The sequence below is a fragment of the Halichoeres trimaculatus genome, unplaced genomic scaffold (genome assembly GCF_033239565.1).
Source record: "Halichoeres trimaculatus isolate MK-OKI-2021-1 unplaced genomic scaffold, fHalTri1.1 fHalTri1_scaffold_3, whole genome shotgun sequence".
NCBI classification, from domain to species: Eukaryota; Metazoa; Chordata; class Actinopteri; order Labriformes; family Labridae; genus Halichoeres; species Halichoeres trimaculatus.
The window spans coordinates 34,109,724-34,127,038 of record NW_027437181.1 but is presented as its reverse complement, the minus strand read 5'-3'; the positions used below and the strand labels follow the sequence as shown (position 1 = coordinate 34,127,038).

Here is a 17,315-nt window from a genome sequence, read left to right as displayed (position 1 = left end):
TGATTTGATGTTTAGGACGGTTTTTGCTTCTGTCACATTTTGACTTGATGTGGACTCAATTTTCACTGCAATATGAACTTCTATACTTCTCTGAGATCAGGAGAACCAGGGCTAAAGGCTAAAAATTGTGAGGAACTATGTACAAAAAACTTAATTCAAGTCTTGGATCAAAGAAAAGTGAAGTATTCTCAGTTTTACATGTTCTGAACACACAAACTGGTGCTCATTGGTGCAGAGCAGCCCCAAGCTGAAACATGACGCCAGGAAGATGGAAGGAAATGTTCTAAGATTTCTTTAGATTTAAATACAGGACAAATATCGATCATTCAGGGCTTGTTTAATGCAGTAAAGAGTGTAGAATTATTTGTTTTTTACAGAATTGAGCTAGATCAAAAGGTTGATTTTCTGCAGAATTTAAAAAACACGTGTGAATTAACAGGATGTGGACGGCAGTATCACAAAAATCACTCTCGCTTCCCCCGGTTTAAAGCATGTTGCTGACGTCATGTGCGATACATTCAGGGACCGTCGGAAATTTGAAAATCTGATGAGAACACCACTTTTTCCAAGTAAGACAAACGGTTTGTAAATACCAGACATTTGAACGCCCCATGGGTGGGATCCAGATTAATCTGCGTTAATTTTTATAATGCGTTAATTTGCGGTGTAATTAATTAATCTAATTAACGCATCAAAATGACAGCCCTATCAGAGACCTTTACAAACCCTGACCCTGAATCATTGCTTTACTGTTGGAATGTGTTGATGCTGTTGGAGTGTGGTCTTCTCAACAATTAGAGTCAGTGAGTTTTATAACCAACATAAGGAAAACATCACCTCAGAAAAAGGTTTAATAAGTTATTTTCTTGTAAAACGATTTTTATGCACTGAAGCTAATGTCCTGCATCCTCTCTGTGTTTCTGTAAGGATATTATCACCTTCTTTTTCACACCCTCTGACAGCACAATTTAAAAAACATCGTGAAAAATTCTGCAGTGGTACGAAACACCTACATGTAGCAAAAGTTTTACTTCTTTTTTCTGTTTGTATCAGTAATTTACCCATGAAGGCACAAAGATTTCATCCTTTCAGCGAGTGACCCCCTGCAGGATGTACTGTTCTTATACCACATCTATTGATTGTGGGTGTATTTTTAGTATCATTTATTATTTACATAATATATTAAAATTATCAGTTCTGACACATCATCTTCTTCTCTGTATGCAAGCTTGTGTTACTTGTTCAGAGAAGAAGCGCAAGTGCTGCTCCACAAGCTGATGAGAGAGATAAAAATGAAATCACCTGTGTGAATGTTTGTGCTGTTTGCACAGGATAATGAAGCAGCAGTAGCCTCAGCTAGTATTAGCACCAAAAAGGCATGTGTTAATCAGTAGTGCTGATTCAGAAGACTTTGAATACTGTCTTCAGGGCTGAAGCAAGGATGAAATCACTGAATTTACGGAACCTGATGATGTTTTTCCATGGAGGGTTAGGTTTAGGGTTAGGGTTAGAGAGGACTTGGAAATGTACTCTGAAGATCTGTTGCCTTGCAGACTTTCCCCTACCTGTCCTGTATGATGTGATCCCTTCATACATTCACATTCTGATCCATAACCACCTCAGTCCCTTCAGTTTTACCTTGGGTGGGTGGACTTATGATGTTAGGCCAGTGAATATGTTTATTTTGTTGGTTCAGCTGTTGGATGATGCAGATGTTTTCCAGTTATTACTATTGAAAATAGAATTAATCAAAGAGTCTTGGCTTTTTGTCATGGTTCTTTGCATAATTTCCAGTCGTATTAAAAAAAAAAATCAGAAATTTTAGAAAAGAAGAAAACATTTTTTTTATGTATATTTGTTTTATTATATTGCTATTTATAATATGCTAAAAGTATCTACATAATCATTGTTATTTTGTTTTCTTTAAATTGAAATTTCTTTGACTGGGTAAAAAGAAGTCATTTATTGGGGCGTAGATGGCCTAGTGGTTTAGGTCTCGCCCCATGAGGTTCCCATTCTAACCCCCTTTCCTACTCTATCCACTGTCCTCTACTCAGTCATTAAAGGCATTAAAAGCCCCTAAAAAAATTAAAATAAAAAAATAAAACAAATTTGCCATGCTATCAATATTGTTTTTTAGGAGCTTGTGGGAGATATTTGGATGTGCGAATCGTGGATGGTTCATTCTTCACTTCAAGAAGGGATCCCTCAAGGAACCCTTCTTGGTCTCCTGTGGTTTTGATCCAGAGAACTCCTAAAGATTACAGCTAGCTGTTACTTTTGAGAGTGCAGTGGTCACAGCTGGTGGTGAGGGCAGTAATTTGGGGTTAGCTTGGTCTGGACAGCACCCTGTCATTAGCAGGGTGGGTCAGTGTTTGGGACACACAGTGGCCCTTCTCCTCGCTGTCTCCTGGTGCAGCCACACCACTGCCCACTGGAATCCCTCTCTGTCTGTCTCCTCTATATATATCACCCCCTACAGCACAACAAATACCAGCCTGTCTGGAAGAAGGGCAAACGCTCTGGAAATAGGGATGTGGCTGGAAAGTAAATATCTGATGATGTTTATATTTGATGTTTGGCTGTCTTGGCTGGAGCTCTTTTAGATAGACACTGCATTGGCTGTCAGGCTTGCATCATTGGAGCCAGGCTTATATTTAGGCACTTATGCTCTATTTTTGGAAGTTGGCTTGTATTCTCCTTTTATCTGTCAAATTACATTAGCTTGTTTTCCCTTTTTAAGTGTTGCTCTATTACACAATTTGGCAGCATTAGGGGCAAAAATATTAACAGTGGTTTATTTGCTGCCTTTTCACAGAAATAATTTGTGGTTAAAAAATAATCCCAAATTTCAAACCTCCTTGAATTGGTCCTTTAAAAATGTTTAACAATGACTGTCATGAGAACAATCATGATGACAACTGAGCTGTCCTTCATGCTCGTGTTATATAATATAGATCTTTTTAAAGGATGCCACTTTTATTCAGGCACAACTGCTGCTCCAAATGATTCCTGCAGTGGTACAAATGTTTATCCTGGTTAAACATCTGATGAAACATCATCAAACATGTGAGACTTAAGAGCGAAAGTCTTTTAAAGAAAACATTAAGAGACAAACGGTGACTTTTTTACACAACTGATCAACTAAATGGGCAGATGTTCACATCTGCGCTCCTCTGTCAGACTTTCTGTGCTGTCATGCATATGATGGTAGACTCAGCAGTTTCAGGAGTAAAAGCCTTCAAGAGGAGCTTAAAGGAAGCAACAATGAGTCTCCATGTTCAACTTATTTCACTCCAGAACTGATAGGTTTGGGTTTGGATCTTGCTCCATTGTGAATGTTTGTTATTTCAAAATCTCTATTTGTTGACTGAATCAATAGGGTCTGGGTTTTCAGCTTAGAAGGTTTTTTGTACACTGAGTAGTTTTGATCAATCAATTTTCCAACAGGGTTTGGTGTCTGCAGAAGAAAAAACAGACTTTTGCGGGTATGATACAGACAGTTTGATAACCTGACGCAAAAATGTCAGGTTTTTGTGGTATCACAGTTACTGCTCATATTTGTTTTGTTCCCCTGACAAGCAGAAGTTATCCTGGTTACCTCACTAAACCAGTCCCAGCTTCCAGAGTGACCAGTGATGCCATCAAATGACACTGAGTACTCTGAACAAGTGCTAATTGCAGTGGTTTCTCTCTGAGGACTCATAATGCTTTTTTAGCTCTCCTTTTTTAGGAGCATCCCTACAAGACAGACTTGTACAGCCAGCAGGCTAACAATACAGAACCACTTCATGGCAAAAATCAAGCGGTATGTACATCATCATGATATCCAGGCTTCTATCAGCAGTACTCTGACAATGATTTATTTATCACTGATATCATAATGAAAATGCTGCTAACAATCAAGACCATGAGAAAAAAAATATATATATATTTAGGGATATTTTGGTCTGACAAAATCAGAACCTGAATTTTGTGTCAAAAACTCTTTTTTTTTTTTCAAATTCAAATATTTCATTTCAATGTTGGTTTATAAACTGGATTGCAGAGGTTGAGATGTTTCTCTCTGACTCACATGATGTGCATTTTATGGGAATAATATGGCTCCTGATTTAGTCCGTAGACATTATCATCATCATCATTTAACTTTTTCACATGGTCTGGTGTTGAAAGAGAAAATTAGAAATTACAAAAATCATAAATTTCAAAGAATCGCAATTTTAATCAAATTGGCACCCCAAAAATTGTAACAGAATCAAATTGTGAGAGTAGCATATCGTCCCAGCCCTACTACAATGTGCTCAGGATCAAAAATATAAAAAATGGATAGATTTAGCAGATGCTGTGTTGCAAAAGCCAATCAATGGCTGCATTTCCTGAATCCCTCTTACGTATCAAAGGACCAATCAATCTGACCTCCATTCGGCAAACCTTGTAAGAGTGTGTCTCATCTCATCTTGGTCTGGAATTTTCTACATTATGATGATGTTTCTTCAGCAAAACTTAACCTGTACATTGTAAGTCATTGAACTGAATGTGTTTCTTTGTGCTGATACCACTACAGCAAGCCTCCGTTGAAACAGACAAATGGGCTCAGAGGGATGTATTATGGAAAAAATAATGTCAGTTATATTACTGATGTAAATACCTCACAGAGGAGGAAGTCATTGAACGCTGCACCGGCTTACACTGGAGTAAAGCTAAGTTATTATCAAAAGACCTAGATATTAATACTGGCCTTTTTATATTTAAGATATATTTTTTTATATTTAAAGTAGTGCTATCAGGCGATTAAAAAAATTAATCTAATTAATTACAGGATTTGTAATTAATTAATCTAATTAATCACATTTTAATCTCATATCTGCTTAAGGTCCCAAAATAAAGTTTTGAATTCCAGGACATTAAAATTACATTAAAAGACATAAAAAACATTTAAAAATAAGGTGGGAATATTTACAACACATTTTTAGGTATCCTGATGCATAAGGAACACAAGAAAAAAATTTTATGGTTCCATCTTTACAAAATCTACGCATTCCTGCACCTAATATAAGCTGATTTGATTTTTAGGGCGGTTTTTGCTTTTACTCAATGTTGACTCAATTTTCACTGCAGTATGAACTTCTATACTTCTGTGAGGTCAGGAGATCCCGGGCTAAAGGCTAAAAACTGTGAGGAACTGTGAGGAACTGTGTACAAAACCCTTAATTCAAGTCTTGGATCAAAGAAAAGTGAAGTATTTTCAGTTTTACATGCTCTGAACACACAAACTGTTGCTGATTGGTGCAGAGCAGCCCCAAGGTGAAACATGACACCAGGAAGATGGAAGCAAATTTTCAAAGAATTCTTTAGATTTCAATACAGGATATATATCGATCATTCCAGGCTTGTTTAATGCAGTAAAAAGTGTAGAATTATCTGTTTTTTACAGAATTGAGCTAGAGCAAACTGTTGATTTTCTGCAGATTTTCAAAAAGGACATGCAAATAAACGCGATGTGGAAGGCAGTCACAAATCACTCTCGCTTCCCTCCCTCCGTTTTTTTCACGTGTGATACATTCAGGGACCGTCGGAAATTTGAAAATCTGACAAGAACACCTCTTTTTCCAAGTAGGACACACGGTTTGTAAATGCCAGACATTTGAAAATAGGTGGGTCTTTGAATGCCCCGCAGGTTTGGGATCCAGATTAATCTGCGTTAATTTTTATGACGCGTTAATATGCGGTGTAATTAATTAATCTAATTAACGCGTTAAAATGACAGCCCTAATTTAAAGTGTATATTTCAATGTGATTTTGTAGTGAAACCTTCAGTGTGGATGTCATGGAGGCCCTGATGACAGTAACAGAGTTAAGGAGGTGTACTGGAAAAAATAAACTCCAAGGTGTAGTGTTACAATTAGGGCTGCCACAAACGATTATTTTTATAGTCGACTAATCTATTGATTATTTTTTCGATTAGTCGATTAATCACGATTATTTCATGTTTCAACCTAATTTGGCCTTTAAAATGTGCAGACCTTTATAATTCAACCTGTGTGTTGCATTTTCACTGCATTTACCCAGACTTAGGTTCTCACCTCTGATTGGTCAGCCTTGTGTAATGTTTGTTTGTTTATTTTTATTTCATTCATGATGACATAAAAAAGTATAAGTAGGCACTATACAAAAAAAATCTCAAAATGAATGAAGCAGGTAACAGGGAAATGAAGTTGTATGCAGTGTTGGACAGACCGCTTATTAGTGACTTTGTGCTTGTTTTTTAATGTTTATTTGTTTATTGGGGCTTTGCTCTCTGTATGATCTCGTCTGACCTCTGAATTCCACCGCAAGCGCTGCGCAGCGCACTTGAAATGTACTGCGGAGCACTTTCGCTTCCATTGTAATCTATCAGGCAAATTCCACTGCCCGCGCCCTGGCGCGAGGAATAGGCTTCATGTCTATTTTCTGCGCGGCCGCTTCCAAACCTCGTAAATTCACTGTCGATAAGAAAGCACTTGACAGGAAGTCACTGCGTAAAATACCCGAGAGATTCCAAATAAAACACAATGCACGGACTCTCAAACGTAACTTTCCCCTATATGTTATAGCATATGCCACATCTAAAGGCACGTGCATTAGGTAAACAGTCGGTTGGAGGGTCCTAGACGCAACACAAAGGCATGGATGAAGAGAAGCTGATCTTGGAAGTGGATAAATTCAAAATTCTGTATGATCCCAAATATCCTTTCATAAGGATACAGGCAGAAAGGACAAGGTGTGGACTGACATATCAAAAGTTATGGGAGTGGATGGTGATCGTGTGATATCGCTATTCATACGAGAGCCTGTGACTCTCCGAGGACCAGCCCTCCCTCTCCAGATTGAGCTTCCAGTGAGGTTTGACAATCGGAGCAAGACCACGGCGCTCCGCTGCGCTTGCGGTGGAATTTAGGGGTGACTCTCTCCCAGCTCTCCATGACAACGCGTTTAGTTTCGTTTCTCTACATGCGCTATTTCGCTCATGCGCACTCCGCCCCTCGTCCTCCCCGCTGAGTGTTACCGGTGCAGTGTGAGCTTGCGAGTGAGAGATCCATCAGATAAATGTCCTCTCTTTTCAAAAGTTAAGGGAGTTTCGACACTAGTTTGTGACTCAGATCCTGAAAATCTGTCTGTAACAGAGAGTGAAGGAGACTCTCTAAATCACGTTATCAGACGCTCAACTCCGGGAGCTGTCAGGCTGTCCAAGCCGGAGATGCAGAGCCTCCGTCAGCGCTCTGTGGAAGTGCAGATTTCTCCTCATCAATATTCCTCACGTATGAACTTAGTGATCTTTTCCCATAAAAGTATCCAATAACACAGCACCTCATGCTGTGAGCTGACGTTACGAATGAGTATTACCCCTTGGTATTTGGTTTCACTAAGTGACAACGACGATGAAAACAATAATACGACGCGTCGACTATTAAAATTTGCGTCGATGAATTTTTATCGTCGACGTAGTCGATTACGTCGACTAATCGTGGCAGCCCTAGTTACAATGTTGTTACACCTAAGAGACTTACATTGAAAAACTAACCTTGATTCGAGTTCATATTTAATTCTTTATTCTCTCACCTAAATTGGTCAGAACTTGAATTTTCAGAGTACTTAAATTCATGTTTGGAATATTGACAAACTCTGATACTCTCGCCACCTTCCCGGGTATCTGAAAAGGCTGATGAAAGCTCTCAGCAGCCACCAGTAGGAGGTCGTCTTTTAGCTGCAGGGCAGTTCGTGTGTGGAGGCAGACATGGAGGAAAACACCAGATACTTACACAACATTGCTGGAAGTCTTGGAGGTTTGAGAAGGTGTGAGAGTCCGAGTCAGCTTCTAGATATGTGTTGACATGAGTCAGGATCCCAGAAGCTCTGATGGAAGGAAGACACTGAGATAAACACAGATGACTCACTGCAGGGAGTCAGCGCCGCACCAAAACAAGGATAAGAAAGTATGATGGATGTGTGGCCTGTGGGATGTGTGTGGGCTCGGTGTGAACTCCACAGTGTTCACCCTTAAGTTTCTCATTTTGGTGTTATGATCGAGCTGGAGGGGAACACAGTGTTAGAGGAGAGACTTTCTCTCAGACATTAAAATAAAATACAAGCCTCTCTGCTTAGATTTGTATCATAAAGAGTATTACCAGCAATAAATGAGCTTAATGCCACATTATTCAACTCAAGGCTGATTCTTTTGACGTTTCTTTGTTTCTTTCTCCACGCACATGTATCAGCCGCTCTATCTGTGGCATTCAAATCAAAGCCAGTTTTTTTTGTTTGTTTGTTTCAGAGGCAGATCTTGCATGGGAACCTCCCTCTTCTTCTTTCTTCTCCTCACTGTGTCACATAGAAACAATCTGAGTCACTTTTCTAGAGGTTTTATGAATTACAGTGTCAGTAACTCATGCTGCAGCTGTTCTTCTTTGATATGCTATCACTTGTGATGAGTAACATCACTTTCCAAAGCTTCAAACGCAACAAAATGTGAGTGTGGCACAGCATGTCCCTTTGGAAACTGCAGTGTTACATCCCTGACAGTGGATGAACGTTTGGTTTCTAGATTGAGGTCAAATAATAATGTTGGTTTTCTGCTCTGAGTTGAACCACTTTGCACTCTCTGAGGTACAAGGACAATTTGTTTTTTTAGTCGTAAGACAAATGTTCAAATTAAAGGGCAACTCCATTTTTTTTACACCTGGACCTTATTTATAGGTGTGTGCATGCTTATATACTCACTCAGACAAACATTGTGCAGCTCGGAGTCCTTAGTTATTTAGATCCAACCAATTTTAGCCACACTTAGCGGGCGCCACGGCAAGGGAGCTTTAGCGCAGGACATAATCTCTGCAAAATCGCTCATTTCGGCTATATTTTTTCATCCATCTCCAGTGTTATCATAAACACGCTCCTCTTCTGTTGCCATAGGCGAACACTGTCCACAAGCGCACCACCAGTTCGCATTGAGTCGTGGACGTGCTCCTGTTTGTTGTTCTCGAGCCAGCTCTTCGTCTCTCTCCCTCTGCATCCTTCTTTCATGGAGCTCCTCATCCGTGTACTCAGGCTCAAACCGGTAAGGACAACCGTCAAACTCGAAGTCGTAGTCTGATGATGGTAGACGAGCTGACTTTATGATAACACTGGCGATGGATGAAAAAAAATAGCCGAAATGAGCGATTTTGCAGAGATTATGTCCCGCGCTGAAGCTCCCTTGCCGTGGCCCCCGCTAAGTGTGGCTAAAATTGGTTGGATCTAAATAACTTCTGAAGGACTCCGAGCTGCACGATGTTTGTCTGAGTGAGTATATGAGCATGCACACACCTATAAATAAGGTCCAGGTGTCAAAAAACTGGAGTTGCCCTTTAAGTCTGAAAAGAGATGTTCACCTCCAGGGTTGCACCACCAAAGCATCCATTTTTCTCCTGTTTTCTGTCTATCAAGGTAACTTTCATGAAGAGGAAGTTTGGTCTGATGAAGAAGGCCTACGAGCTGAGCGTGCTGTGTGACTGTGAAATCGCCCTCATCATCTTCAACAGCTCCAACAAGCTTTTCCAGTACGCCAGCACGGACATGGACAAAGTTCTGCTGAAGTACACCGAGTACAACGAACCTCATGAAAGCAGAACCAACTCTGACATCGTAGAGGTGAGTGTGGATGGGTTGTATACTGGGGCTGTGTCAGTACTAATCCATATTTACTGGCATGTTTTTGGTGATTGGTTGACTGCTGAATTTCCAGCGCCTGTCTCTAATGTTTTCTTTCTTTTTGCCATTTGATGCAGTCACCATTCTTCCTCTTGTTTTGTAACAGGGTTAGCAAACAGCTGTAATACTCACCACAGCCAACATCTGGTAGGCGTAACATGTTACAGCCAGCTATCAGTAAAACATTTAAACATTACACTTTTCTAAATTAGATTATATTCCTTATAAACATTTGGTTTTCAAAGTAATCATATTATATGACTCAAAATTCATTGGCCATCTCTAGTGTTTGAGAAGCTTTCACAAATGATCTGTTCAGAATATAACTGGTTATTGTCTGCTGAGGAAAATATTAACTGATGTTTTTTCTTTCTTTGTGGTGAGTGATTTATAAAAACTGAGTTTGAATTTCCAAGTTAAAGCTCAATCGCACAAACTGGTAGATAAAATGTGGAATTATATTTTGTGATAATCCAGCTCAGTAAAGAGCAGTCGAGCCAAATAGATCAATCCATTTTTATGTTTTCACTTATAGTTTATTAAAGTATGAACACACAGAGTCATAGCCATCCCACCAAAGACCCAGATAGAGATCAGATCCAGTCTTTGGTGGTTATTTTGTGGGGTCCTGCATCAGGGTGTTGACGCTGGTTCTGTTGCATCATGGTCCCTGAGCAGCACTGTCCTGACTCTTACAGCACGCACTCACTGCTGCCTCCATTAAAAATGAATGGTCATCGTGACTCACGTTCTGCCTGTTTATGTAAGCCTCTAATGTGTGTTTGCCTAGCTGAGAGCCTGAATTTGTTGCTCTTCCACACACTCACACACACACACAAGTGCATGCACACACACATCCATCAGTGCTGTGCGAAAAGCAAACTGTCAGCTAAAAAAGAAGCAAAAACTTCCCAAACTAGATGTGTATATTTTCAAAGTGCCTCCTACTTCTTCCTGGAGCTCTTAAGGAGAGTCCCAGCATGTCACAGACTCTAAACCTTCCCAGCTCAATCTGAAAGTGTCCCACAAGGGAGATCAGACCAGCAAGAGAGCACATTACAAAAACCAAAGCAGATCAGAGACAAACCAGCTGTGGACTTGGCCACTGTTACTCCTCTTATTGTTTATGATTAATAAAATAGTTTTACATTTACTTTCTTCGCTCTCAGCTTTTAAATGTAACAGAACTCTGTGAAAGCCTGAACACGCTGAAACACAAGGTCTTAAATCATGCTAGATGAGTGATTTTGTTGTAATGTGGTCAAGTTGTTATGTAAAAACTTTAAGATGAGAAACTGAAAATGTGAAACCCACACAGCATTGCTCTCTCTTTGCGCTTTAACATTAAATTAATGTTTAAAGGAGCGATGTCCACCATACTTTCTCTTTAAGTGCTCTCACATCAATGAAACGCTCCAGTAAAAGTCAGAAGTTCTGGTTTACTGATCTTTTTGGTAGCTCTTTCCTTGAGATTGTTGACCTTCATAAACATAATAAACATTGTGATGTATCAAAGAAGACTTGAAACAAGGACTCTGTCCATAACTAATTCATCCTTATAAACAAATAACCAGGCCTGATGTTCCGAACATTTCAGCTTTATGGCACTTTCATGCTAGCTTCACGTTGAAACTGAAGACTGAGTCCACTTTGTTTTTCTTTCTGTTGATCTGGAACGTTCATGTGAAACATCAAGACCACAGCTCTGCAGGGCTGAGTTCTCCCTCTGAGCTGCAGTGACAGTAAAAAGCTGTTAACATGCATCATTAATGTTTCCATAATGATATCAAGTATCACTGTTTATTCTGCTGCTGTAAACCACGAGCAGACACCTGTGTTAGCTCTGTGAGCGTTTAGCTGACCTTGATTTGCCTGCTTTGAGTCCTAATTTGTGTTCACCCACAAGTGTCACGCAGGCAGACACAGGTGAATAAAACAGCCTGGAAAGTGAGAAGGTGATCTTTTACATAATGGTCGGTCCATTTGCAACTTTTAGGCAGGAGATTTGTTTATGTGTAAAGTTAAAGCCCCGCAGGCAGCAACAGACTCTGCATGTCGTGAGCAACAGAAAGTTTTGAGGTTTCTTTGTCTTTGTTTGATGTTTGCTGATGGTTATCTCTCAGACACAAACACACCAACAGCTCATGCTCCTGTGTCACACTTAGAAACATCACTGCAAAACTCACACACATTCATCTCATGATGGTTTACACTGCTACATTTGTGATCACAACAAGTTAAATAAATATTGGACATGATTTATTATCACTATTGGGGGGGGTTACATGACATTACATTAAACTGGATGACTGACGTCTTAGAGCCGCTGATGCTAACAGAAATGGTGTTCTAGCTGTAAATTCTGTAAAGTTTCAACTTTTGATGTTACATTAACATTCAAAACAACTTTCCCTATCTCTGAGAAATGAAGCGCTAAAAACTGCAGTTCTTGTAGATTCCTGTTAAGGCAGGCAGTAGAAAGACCAGCAACCACATACACAACAAGCTGTTTGTGAGGAGGCTGAAAGCCCACCTCATTTCCAATGTGGCTTTGCCATCTGTTGGCTTCAAAGTGCTGTATCAGAAAAAGATGGATCAGTGAGCTACAGGTGGAAGAGCACGCCCATGTTGCATATGCAAAAGGTGCAAAAACAAACAAGCTCTCTGATGGCACTGGAAAGCGCTGAGAATATTCTATGTAGAGTTTACACTTAAACCAAGATCAGTACTGTCACTCAAGATTTACTAGATTAAGTAGCCGTTGTTGTGGAAATTTTCCTGTTTCTGGTGAAGAATGTAATAGAGACTTCTACCAGCCAGCAAGGTTTTATTTTCCTTTGCAAAGAAAAAGGTCAATCAACACGCGAGCAGTCAAAATGAAGAAAAGACCTCGAACATAGTTTGAGCTAAACATTTATGCTTGAGAGAAACGCCCCCTAAGGTACTCTTCACGCCCCTCTGTCTGCTGCAGGAATCCACATTGAGACAGAGGCCTAGAAGTTGGGCAGAAGGTGTGATGACAAAAGGATCAGGAAACTTATTGAGGAAATGGGGAGATGGGGTTCTCAAATGGTGGAAACAAAAGCAATGAATTTGCAGTTTAAACAACAAGGCCTCAAAGCTGGGCAGAAGGTGTGATAACAAAAGGGTCTGGAAGCTTATTGAAGAATCAGGAGATGGGGTGTCTCAAGGAAGCAGGATATGGGGCATCTCAAGCATTGTAAACCAAGGCAATAAAATTACTATTACACCGTCTGCTGAATACTGTAGCCTAGCTTGTAGAGGTGAGTATTGGCAAGAACCTAATGATACGACACGCATCAGGATACTTGGGTCACGATATGATGATGTCACGATATCAAAATATTTTGTTACATTGCAATATTCTATACAGTTAACTATTTGACTTAAAAAAAATGTACTTTATTGTTTGAAGTAATGAAAGTCAGAAGCAGTGTTTCATACATACTCTTAACTTGAAAACTTGTGCATCAAGTTTGACACTGGTCGAACTGATAAGTGTGATTCGGTGTAACTAATTTTACCCATAAAAACCATGACTATGATTGTTATTTTATCAGTCTACTAAACTATACTTGAAATATTGATATTTTGCCATAGGTCAAAGTAAAGCAATATATTGTTGTATCTATATTTTTTCACATCTCTACTGGCATGTGTGCTGTGCCTCCTAACAGTTTCTTATTGTAGGGGCTGAGCTGACCGGCATCAATTACCGGTGACATACAACTCAAACATTCCCACTTAAAAAAAATAATATTGTCTTTGATCTTCAGTTCATAACCTTGAAATTTAGATACCTGATGTGCATGCTCAACACAAATTTGCTTGCTACAGGTCTTCCCATTTTCCATTGCACCACTGACTGGATTTTTCCCGATGCCTCAGCAATACTGAATATTAACTGGAACAAGAATCTTTTGAAATAGGCCCTTTAGATCTAACTCCATGTGGTAAATACAAAAAGTGTAACGTCAGCCTCTAAAATTAACGCGAAAGCCAAAAAGACTTGTTTTCTCTGAAAACAGTCAGCGGGTTTTCACAACTACAAAGACCTGACTGTTCATTTAACCTAACAGGCGTATTTCCTTTGACATAATAATGAGGCCAGTTTGTGTGTAGAAGAGTTGAGTTTCAGCTGTTATTTCAGCCTGCAGACCCCAAGATTATTAAAAGACACAAAAATTACAGCACACTGAACCAGAGCATGTTGGCATGACGGTGTAGTTCAAATCAAGTGTCATTGCATGGTTCTTAAAAAGCACTTTGTGTAATTACAAGGACCAGTCTTTGTAAGTGTGAGCTCATCTGCCAGAGATGTGTTGAATCACATCTCCAACACTCCCGTGCCCGCTCTATTCTTAGTCCACAGGGCAGCCACCCAACTGGAAAAGACTCACCCAAGGGAGAGAGAGGGGGTCTTATTTTATCTTTGATGCAGCCCCAACAGAAACAAGACATCAGCCCTCACATGTTAAGATGCTTAGTGGAGCAGCTCGAGCCTCATGGTGGCAATGATCCACATGCCTTTGGAGGTCCACTAAAGCCCACTTTGACATTTGAGAAGATAAGGAGACGCACACACTCTCAGATCCTCCAACAGACACTTAAAGATAGTCATCAGTGCCCAGACATGATGTAGTGGTTTAAACAAGCATCTGTGGAGCCGCATATAGCACAGCAGGTTGTGGACTAAATCCCTTTAGAATCAAAGAGTCAGCTCAGTGTCCCTCTGTGCCCTCGCACTGTCCACTGCTCCACAAACGGGGTGAAACTCTTTTAAGATTTAAAAATCAACATTAAAGTTTCTTTCCTCATTCAATCAAACCTTTATTTGAACCTTGAAAAACAAGTTTCCGCATTAGGGCGCAGAGAAACACACATCAAAGTAATTAAAAATGGAACATACTTGCAGGACTTTTCAATGAGAAACTAAAGTGTTGGTTGTAAAAAAGTGTGAGCAGAGAATATCTAAACATTTTGGACACCAAAGCTTGAGTCGGCTATTCCAGATTCAGAGACATCAGAGTGACGTGTGTGAATATTGAATAATACCTGGAGTGACATCATGGTTTATGATATACTCCCTCCCTTAGGGCTGTTAGGTTAACTAGAGTTTAGACCTGAATCATTCATTAAAGATGAAGAAACTGCTGACGATAAGGAAATATAAAACGTCATCACTCCATCTGTTGTTACGTTTCTGGTTTCTCCTCGGTTCATTAATAATAATGGATGAGTCATAAATATCCTTCCCTCAAGAGTCCTTTCACTCCCACTGACATCCACAACACTTGGAGGATCTACACCTTAACATGTAGAGGTTTTACTTGTTACTGATACATTTGAGAATAAAAACCTAAAAGTTTTGTTCATAAAAATTGAGAGTTTGAAAGAAATATGATATTCAAAGCAGCATTAGGTGTTGGTAACTGGTTTTGAAACAGTCTCACTCTAATAGTGATCCTTCCTTACGACCTACAAAGGAAACAACAGGATTATTAAAGAAACTGATGTTATCATTTTACTGACTTTTTGTACCTGCGTTGTGGTGGGATTTTCTGGGACATTATTTGTCAATCATCCAAAAGCAGCTCCATTAAAGGTCCTCAGGGATAATTTCCACCAGTCAGCACTTAATGTTCAAAAGAGAAGAATTGTATTTCAGTCGTACATGTATAGTGTGCATGTGCCATCCATAGACTATATATGGAGTGGACAGCGTGGCTCCGCCATTTCCCATTGTATGGTTTTGAAGCCAAAATACCCCCGTCACAGGCGCAGCAATTAAAGCAGTTGTGCAGACAGAGTCTGCGCAGTAGAGACCATGAGGGATTCTGGGAGAATTATGAGTGGAGATTGACTCTACCTCCCGACATATTTAACAACCCCCGAAAAAAAAAAATATGAGAACAGCAGCTGTCAATCATCGTTAAACATGACTTCAAACCTCATTTTTTAACCTCTTATAACTAATAAAAATGAAACTTTTCAGAAAAAAAGGGACCTGAATACAAGACAGCCAAATAATGTCTTCAAATCATCTGAACAATCGGACATGAGAAACATTTCTACGAGGTGTATTAATTTTTTTGACCACAGCCCATCTGGAATGACTGTAGAGTCAGAATTTTTGACCTATACTGCAGCCAGCCACCAGAGGGAGCAGTTTTTGTGGAGGCCTCACTTCAAGCCGAGCAAGATGACATCCATGTTTTTTACAGTCTATGGTGCCACCACGCATACAGTCTGTTGCTGTCACTCCTACCTGCTTCTAACATTTTTTCTACTTTTATCCTTTCTTTTTTAACTTATTTGCTTTATTTAATTTTGTTAGCAGTTATTTATACTTATATTTCAATGTTTTACTTTCCCTATATTTTTACACTTTTTTGAACTGAAGTAGCTGTAAACTAAATTGACCCCTGGGTGATCAGTACAATAAAAAATGAGAATAAAATGTTTTTGATTCTGATGTATTTATTCATTGTTTTTAATGTTGCTGTGGTCTCTTCAGCATTGGAAATTCGGGAAACCTAAATGTCTTTTTGAGAATAATGAAGGGTTTGACTGAAGTCACACCACAGTACTTCATGTTAAAGTAAACAGATTCTGGAGTAAAATCTAAATTCAGATTGTGTATTGCTGAACAGTCTTGTGATAAGCTTTTTGGGAATAAACTGTTGTTTAAAATTAATGTTTTAAATGCTGCAGCCAGTCGGAGGTTTTTACCTTAGAGTAGTGAAAGCTGAGGACTCCTGGATAGATTTAGTAAAGTAAAGCACTGGCCCCTGGTTGTATTCTGCTTTTATGGTTTTATTTGATGCCACAAAGATGTGCAGTAGGTTTGTCTCCACAAATGTATCACTGAGTTTAGAGGTGAACCTTTAAAGGAGTTCTGTAAAAATGTAATGCACACTTTTTTTCAAGTCGTCTGTGTGAGCTTTATATCTCTGTTGTGCAGATCAGAAGCTGTGACATTATTTTATTTTTTTCTTTCTGTTTCTTTTTTTTCAACAAATAACAAATTATAGCTGTTATATGTCAAAAAGTTGTTTACATAAAGTGTAATAAGACATATGGCCCCTCTTTAAAGAGAGAATCACCAGGATCTAGTCTGGTGTTGAACCAGCCAAAACAGCTCCTGTCCTCTGGGATTTTCAACTTTCTATCCCGTGTTTACTTTAGTCTGGAAATAACCAGCCGTTGACTTCAGCAGGAGTGGGAGCGTGTGACTTCTTTACTGGTCACCAGTTGTTAAAAAGATGTATCAGGCTTGTGGTGAAAATAGACTTGTGAGTGTGTGTTTAAAGCTGCTAATAAGTGGCGGTGTCTGGGAATGCAGAGGACATGTGGTGGACAGAGAGCCGCCTGGCTGTCAGTCTGTCCTTTTCACGCAATGACGTCTAAAGTAATGAGGAGCAGAGATGAGATGATGGATACCAAAGGAGTGATGTCATCACCCAGGCCTGCATGATGTCTGTATGATTTGAATTTTCACAATAACTTCTCCAGGAGAGTCCAGGTGCTGTAAATTAACATCCTTCAATTTGTCCGTCCAACTTTAAACA

General features: G+C 39.5%; 1 protein-coding gene across 1 annotated transcript in view; it reads left to right on the top strand.

Annotated features, from left to right (window-relative positions):
* LOC141787436 (myocyte-specific enhancer factor 2A-like) overlaps positions 1 to 17,315 on the top strand; it is a 71,116-nt gene that overhangs the window by 31,070 nt on the left and 22,731 nt on the right. Inside the window, exon 3 of the mRNA XM_074665793.1 lies at positions 9,460 to 9,663. Coding sequence (XP_074521894.1) covers positions 9,460 to 9,663 — 204 coding nt within the window. The remainder of the gene's footprint in view (positions 1 to 9,459; positions 9,664 to 17,315) is intronic.